The sequence below is a fragment of the Tauraco erythrolophus genome, chromosome 8 (assembly GCF_009769465.1).
Source record: "Tauraco erythrolophus isolate bTauEry1 chromosome 8, bTauEry1.pri, whole genome shotgun sequence".
Classification (NCBI taxonomy): domain Eukaryota; kingdom Metazoa; phylum Chordata; class Aves; order Musophagiformes; family Musophagidae; genus Tauraco; species Tauraco erythrolophus.
In genome coordinates this window covers 19,095,781-19,102,842 of record NC_141472.1, presented here as the reverse complement: position 1 = coordinate 19,102,842, position 7,062 = coordinate 19,095,781, and the positions used below count along the sequence as shown (strand labels likewise).

Here is a 7,062-nt window from a genome sequence, read left to right as displayed (position 1 = left end):
GAAAAAAGCAGAGGCTCTTGCTTAGGAATCCGTGCCTATCTGCAGCTGTTTGCCCTCCGCAGCTCCCTGGGAATGTGGTCAGCTGTTTCTTAGCAGTGTTTTCTTTTTGCATTCTTTTAAATGAAAACAGTGATTTTTGGTTGTGGACAAAAGAAGAGCTCTGCTGGTTTAGGCCATTAATTTAAGTGGATTTTACTATATTTCTAAGGAGTATAAACCATTAGTTGGTGTCCTCCCTTTTCTCCAGATAAAAATGTACATGCTTTCCTTTAAATATGTATTTGTGTGTAAGTCACATAGTGATAACGTTAAATGCGGTATAAAGATTGCAATAAAACTGGTTGTAACATTTATACATTTTTCATGACCAAAGTGCTTTGCAGGTGAGATGCTATAAATGCACGCTTGCCACTGGAGGAAGCACCACACTCACACTGCAAAGACGACAGCCGCATGACCCCAGGACCCGCGGCCACGGGAAGGTTGGGTGGCTGTTGCTGAGGAAGAGGCTGCGATGTACAGGGTGGAAAATACTGCTGGGATGGTGGGGGCCCCGCACAGAAGCAGGGCATCCATTGATGAAGCAGAGAAGGCAACGGCTGACTCAGGTCTTCTCCTGTTGTGTCTCAGCTCTGCCGCTTCCCCCTCTCCTTGCAGCAGCAGAGGCCTCTCCATGATGGGGTCATTGTGTTCAGTATCACCCAACCTGCTCAAAAACCTTGGGTTGTCTGGGTGTGTAGCGTACTCTGGGAGGAAAAGCAGAAAAAACAGAAAAGGAAAAGGGAAGAACAGGGGAAAACGCTGATATTGACATTTCCCCAGGGTTCTCCAGCGGCTTTTCGTACGTTTGATCTGTTGCAACAGGACGAAGCAAATTCCAGACATGCTGACTGCCCTCTAGCTGTTATCTTCTAAAACAGCCACATCTTGCAAAACTCCATGCCCTGTTAGGAGGATTTTTTTTTCCATGGACAGCGTGGCTGTTCTCCCTTCCCACCCTGTGCCCAAGGGCCCTGTGCCTGACCTGTAGGCTGGCAGGACTGGCAAGCTCGTGCCAGAGCCAGCCGGCCCCGTCACCTCTGCCGAATTGCAGCGGACCCCTCTGTGGCTGTGGAAAGCGAGGAAGAGATAACGTGCTTAGTGCAGCTAATCCGGGCTGCAGCACCTGACGAAAGTCACGCTCCGGTTGTACAGAAACTGCTCGAGCACGTGAACATCACCGACCGGTCAGCCACAGAAAGGTCTCCAAACTGCTCTCCGTTAGTGGGCATTCAACATTTGCACAGGCACAAATCTGCAAAGTGATTTTTTTTTTTTTTTAAACGGCCACTGACTTTTACAGAATACGCACAACAAATATTAAATAAAGGGCTGATGTTCCCCAAGTCATTGCCCATTCCTGCACTTCAGACGCCACTTTGTGGTGTGACTCTTAAAAACTTTTTTTTAAAGGTCATGCTATTTATGCTGCACAATATATAATACAATTCCACTGTAAATTAGAAACACACTTTGCAGCCTGCTGCTGTGCTTCATGGAGGTGAACAAGATTTGAAATCACGAGCCTCTTCCTCGTGGGGAAGCACTTGTGGCAAATATTTAATATCATAGTAACGAGCTATGGAGGGCTCTCTAGGACACCTTGCCCCATCTCCTGCCTGCTCGCTAGCCTCCCTAGAACATTTTCCCATTCTTGGCGCTGTTAAATTTGATTTTACTTTACTGTTACAGGAAGTTTCGGGTAAACCGTCGCATTACCTAACCCACAGCCATCTCCTTTAGCTACAGAGGATGTGCTCAGCCCTGACAGGTTTCTATCCCAGCAGATAAGCAGAGTTGACTTTCTGTATCTCAGAATGGTTGCAGGCCCGTCCAGTCCCTAGATACACTAACTCCCTGGAAGGATTAAGTACTCTATTGCTTTATAATAGAATGACTTTCAAAAATGGTGTCCTCTTTCTTTCCAGGTAAACCACAGCATAGAAACTGGATTTTGGGGGACATGCAGCCTGATTCCAGATTCCCCCATGACAGCTCTTCAGAGAGCCAGCATCAAAGGTAAGCAAATGAGTCAAAGCCACGGATCTTTGATCCTTATTTAAAAACTTCAGGTCACACATTGCTTCAGAAGGCAGAATACACAAAAAGCAGAGCAGCCATGGGGCACAGAACCAGACTGCATAAAAGCATGAAAGGCATTTTGGGCTCACTTTGCTGTGGAACACATAATATGGTTCAAAAAGTATGGGAAGACTGTTGAGAAAATACACTGTTTGATGCCAGCGCAACGGACATGCTAAGTAAAGAAATTAAGCAAATAAACAGGGTTTCAGAGAGGTGTTAAGAGATGCAGGAACAGTAACACAAGGAAGAAACTGAGAAGCAGATTTCTTCCAAGGGTAGATGTCGTAAGCCTCGCATGAAATGGAAGTGACGTGCTTTTTAAGAGATATGGAAAATCAAATAGTTTCACATTCACCAGGTCTCTTACCAGAGACTGGTATATTCTCAGACTGGTAGCTGGATTAAAGGGGCAGGCCAGGCTGCAAATGGAGGACCACGTCATTTGACTACCAAGCAAGTCTGCAGGGCACCAGCTGCTGCCCAGATGGCGCAGGCACAGGGATGGGGCAGGCACAGGGACGGGGCAGGCACAGGGACAGGGTCGCAGAAGCCGAGGGGCACCACTGGGCAGTGTCTCTGAAGCCAGTTATGTCCACTCATAACGAACTTTACTGCACGGGTAGCTCTAAACTGAGGTACTGTCCTAATATATCCTTCTTGGAATATATTCCTGGTCCCTGTATTAGGTATACAACTTGTCAGAACACTTGTGCATTGCTACGGAGTTAGCAAAAGGCAATGTTAATGTTTGTAGGGCTGATTTTTTAGTATAAAGCCATTTTTTGTGTTTGAATACTGCATCAACACGGTCTGTATCATATTAAAAATACCTTGGAAAAAGCAGAGAAAGAAACATTTCACACACAGGCATGAATTAGAGAACTAGAACAACTCTGTTTCTTCAACTTCTTTGCTAGAAGAGATAGGTAACAAATTATTTTCAACTGTCAACCATTGAAAAGAAACTTGGTCAACATTTCACAAGGATAAACTATTTTATAGGTGAAAACCATGATATTTCTGTAACAAAGTCCTCAGTCAACACATCTTAAGGTGTATTAACATGACAGATTACTGAGAATGTCCCTAGTTATTTGGTGCATGTTAATTTCACGCAAACATTCTATTTTCCACTGAATGTTGTTAAAATACAGGACAAAATCTTTAAAGGTAAGCAACCAAGAAAAACCAGTACCACTATGGACTATCAGGGTGAGCGTCACCTCACAAGCGTAAGAAAAGAACAGTCACAAAGGTCTTATTTCTGCTGTACAGGGACATCATTTACGCAGTCCACCCAATGATCTTGTACATCAGCGCCCTCAAAAGCCTGGCTTCATAGGTAACTGTGTTTTTCCCACTGTGCATCCTCTTCTCTTCAAGGGGCTGCTCAATGACAGCTGGGATGTTTCTTCCATACAGCTCACATTGCTTCAGAAACTGAATGCACTCCTGAATAATGCTGTCTTGTAGCATGATCATGTGCTTGGACATGTTCTCCAGCAAGGACAGGAAACACCGTTTGGCATAATACCACGTGTCGGTGCTCAGTTTTTTGTTATATGGCTCCAGGCTTTTAATGACCCTTGAAATCCCAAACTCGTAGTTTCCCTTCACACAGTAGAGGGTACCAATGACTAGATTGACAATGCAGAGGTGGTAGATATTTTTATCAGGATTATCGTAGGACAGCTGCTCTTCTTCCTTCTCGATCTTCCTCATCAGTTCCTCTGCGTCCTCATTCTGGCTTGTCAGGATGTAGGCGACACAGAGGTTAGCTAACACAATGGCACTGACTTGGAGAATGTTGTCATAGTGCTTTTTAACTATCGGCTCGTAGAAGCTAATAGCCTCTTTATACTTGCTGTCCTGCATGAAGAGCACGTGAGCCACATTGAGCTTCCACACCTCGTGTTCGTTACAGAACTCCACTGATTTGCGGAAAATCTTTTCTACCATTGTGTAGTTCTTCATGTCCCAGTAGATTTTTGCCTGGGCCATCAAGACAGGTACATATTTAGCCAGGGTCTCATCATACTCATTAACTGCCTTTTTTACAGCTTCATCATCCCAATTTTGCCTAGCTTCCTGTACCTGCTTCGTGAGTTTTCTCAGCTGCTCAGTCAGCGTCCCCGCTGCATCATCTAGCTTATGGAAAGCCTCCTCAGGGGCAGTTTGACAAGTAATAATGGCATCCAGGAAGTTGTACAAGTAAGGTGTGAGCAGTTTGTAGGTTAGATGGGCATTCTCTGCCAGCACATCAGCCGCCAGGTCATAGTACTGATGCTTGCAATAGAGGAGTAGCAAGTTTCCGAACGTTTCTGGCGGACAGGGGTTCTGCAGCAGAAGAAACTGCAGTTTCTCAAACCCTTCGGTGGGCTGGCTGTCCATGTTCATCAGTGCTTGGTTGTGCAGCGTGACTGGATCCAACTCCTCTTCAGCTCTCGGCGGCATATCTGTGAGCGCCTCCTGGGCCGCTTTCAGGTTGTGCAGCTGGTACTCAATGGCTGCCTTGAGGTTGAAGGCCTCCACCAGGGCCGTCCGGTGCAGGAGCAGAGTGTTGCCCACGCTGCGGACATCAATGCCCTCAGTGGTCATCCCCACGCTGAGCTCCGGGTGCTGGTGGATGCCGCGCTCTATGATATCGGAGATGTGCTTGAGGGCAGGGGCATACTGCTTGGCGGCGTAGCAGCACAGCGCCATGTTGTAGGACAGCTCGGGACAGTAACCCAACACTTGCATGGCACCGGCGAACTTGCCGCTGGCCTCCTCGTGCCGCCCCTGCCGGTACAGCAAGCAGCCCAGGTTGATCTCGGCGTCAGCCCGCTCCGAGGGGTCCTCGGCTGCTCCGGGGCCGCCGTCCGCAGCGGCGGCGAACGCCTCCTCCACCAGGCTCTTGGCGGCCGGGAGGTCGCCCTGGGCATAGTGGACAGCCGCCTGGAGGCGCAGGGCCCGGCCCTGGTAGGCGGGGAGGTCCAGCAGCGGGCTGGCGGCGCGCAGGGCCTCGCCGTAGAGCCCGGCCTTGTAGAGGGCCTGCGCCTGGTACAGCCGGTACGCGCCCAGCTCGGGGTGCAGCGCCACCAGCTGCTCGTAGCACTCGGCCGCCGCCGCGAAGTCCTGCAGCTGGTAGTGGCAGTAGCCCAGCAGCGAGAGGCCGCCCCGGGAGCGGCAGCTCTTCTGCAGCTCGCGGCTCAGCAGCGACACCGCCTCCCCGCACCGCCCGCCGCCGATCAGCCCGTACACCACGGCTGTGTACTGCCCGTCGGGCACCGGCGCGGCCTCCATCGCCGCTGCCACGGCAACGGCTCGGCGGAAGCGGAAGCGGGTCCCTCGCTGCCATAGCAACGCCCGCCGCCGGGCGGAAGCGCTCTCCTGTCGGGCGGTGACCGGCGCACCGGGCGGCCGCTCCCCCGGAAGCGGAAGCGGGCCGTGCGACAGGCGGCCGGCGCGGAGCGCGCCGGGAGCTGCGGTGCCGAGGCCGGGGCTGCGGCGTCGGGCGGCGAGGGCGGGGACCGGGGACCGGGGTCCGGAGGGGCCATCGGCCTGAGCGCTGTGCTCTCCGCCTCCCCTCCGCCCCCGGGCCTCTGCCTCCCGCGTCTGCGGCGGCCCGCGCCCGGGCGGGCGCTGCAGAGCCGAGCGCGGGTGCCCGCGGGAGCGGGTGGCAGCGGCCGCTGGGTCTGGGTTTCTCCGGGCAGGGCGTAGTACGGGAGCGGGTGCCCAGAAAGGGAGCTGCGTGCTTGGTGTTTCCAGCTGTTCGCTGATCGCTTCCGTGCTCCCTTTTCCCGAGTAGCGAAGCGGGGTGCTCAGTGACAATACCAAGTTGGCTCCAACAGCTCGCTTCTCCGGAAAACATGGCCTAGCCGTGGATGTTTGCCCTGTTTCTGTAGCTCATGTCGCTGGAAAGATTAAAATGAGTTCACGGAATATTTCAACTCCAGTATTTTTAAATCTTGTGTAACAGTTCTCCAAGTGATAAAAGCAGGCCCCGAGCTACAGACGCAGTCCTGGAACACAGGCCAGTGTTTTACTGCCGTCCTGGGCTTTTTGAACGTGAAATATCCCCTTTACAGCCTATTGGGATCCAAAGTTTGTCACGGCTGACGGAAGGATGCATGTACCTTAGCACACTCTGCCAGCTGTCCTTCAGCTTTAAGAAAGCAGAAGAAATAATTTCCAACATTTCTGAAACTATTTCAACAGTGTAATTCGTATTTGGAGGGATATTTCTTCCCTCCCCCCCACCCCATGGTATTTCTACTGAACGATGATGCATCTAAGATCGCAGACTGTAATAATCTGTGTAATTTCTGTATGTGCAAATAGCTCTGTTGGAGTCGCCAGCCGGGTTTGGTTTCTGGTCGTAACAGACTAATGCCAAGTGTATCCAATGAAGTTGGCTTTGCTCCCAGGCACGAGTGCTGCAAGGTCAAGTTTCAAAAACTGTGTCCGACCCGCTCAATTGCATGTGTTCTCACTGCTCTTCTATTGGCATGATTCAGTAATCAATAGATACAGATTCATCCTGACAAAGTAGTTCCAAAGAAATAATAATAATAATAAAATCACAGCAAACCATGAAATTTTTTTTTTTTTTTAGCGAGACCAATAAAACCAAGTTGTTAATTTCAAAAACATGCTTTAAAAAGCTGAATCAGCATTGTTTGATCTACTAAAGCAAAACAATGAGGGTAATGGTCTTAAAATGCAGAAAGGAAAAGGATGCAGAAGTCAAGTTACACGTTTTGAAAGTATGTAGGATTCACTTGCATTAGAAAACACGGTATTTCTGTGCCTGTGTCAGTTGTTTCCCATAGGCAAAGGTTCAAAGCTTACAATGGTATTCCCCACACAACTGTAAGACGCAGTGGCCAACATGCTTATAAATTGGTAATTAAATACAAAGTAATCCAAGAAAGAAAAGGCAACAAGCAATATACA

At 49.8% G+C, this 7,062-nt stretch overlaps 1 protein-coding gene across 1 annotated transcript; it reads right to left on the bottom strand.

The window, feature by feature from the left end:
- Positions 1 to 3,118: 3,118 nt before the first annotated feature.
- Positions 3,119 to 5,409, bottom strand: IFT70B (intraflagellar transport 70B). Its single transcript, XM_009984022.2, has one exon. The coding sequence runs from the start codon at positions 5,407 to 5,409 to the stop codon at positions 3,409 to 3,411; it is 2,001 nt and encodes a 666-aa protein (XP_009982324.2). The 3' UTR covers positions 3,119 to 3,408.
- Between the last annotated feature and the right edge of the window lie 1,653 nt (positions 5,410 to 7,062).

Bases quoted from the DNA above. Each gene is read 5' to 3' on its own strand.
- IFT70B (XM_009984022.2), bottom strand. From the start codon at position 5,409: ATGGAGGCCGCGCCGGTGCCCGACGGGCAGTACACAGCCGTGGTGTAC.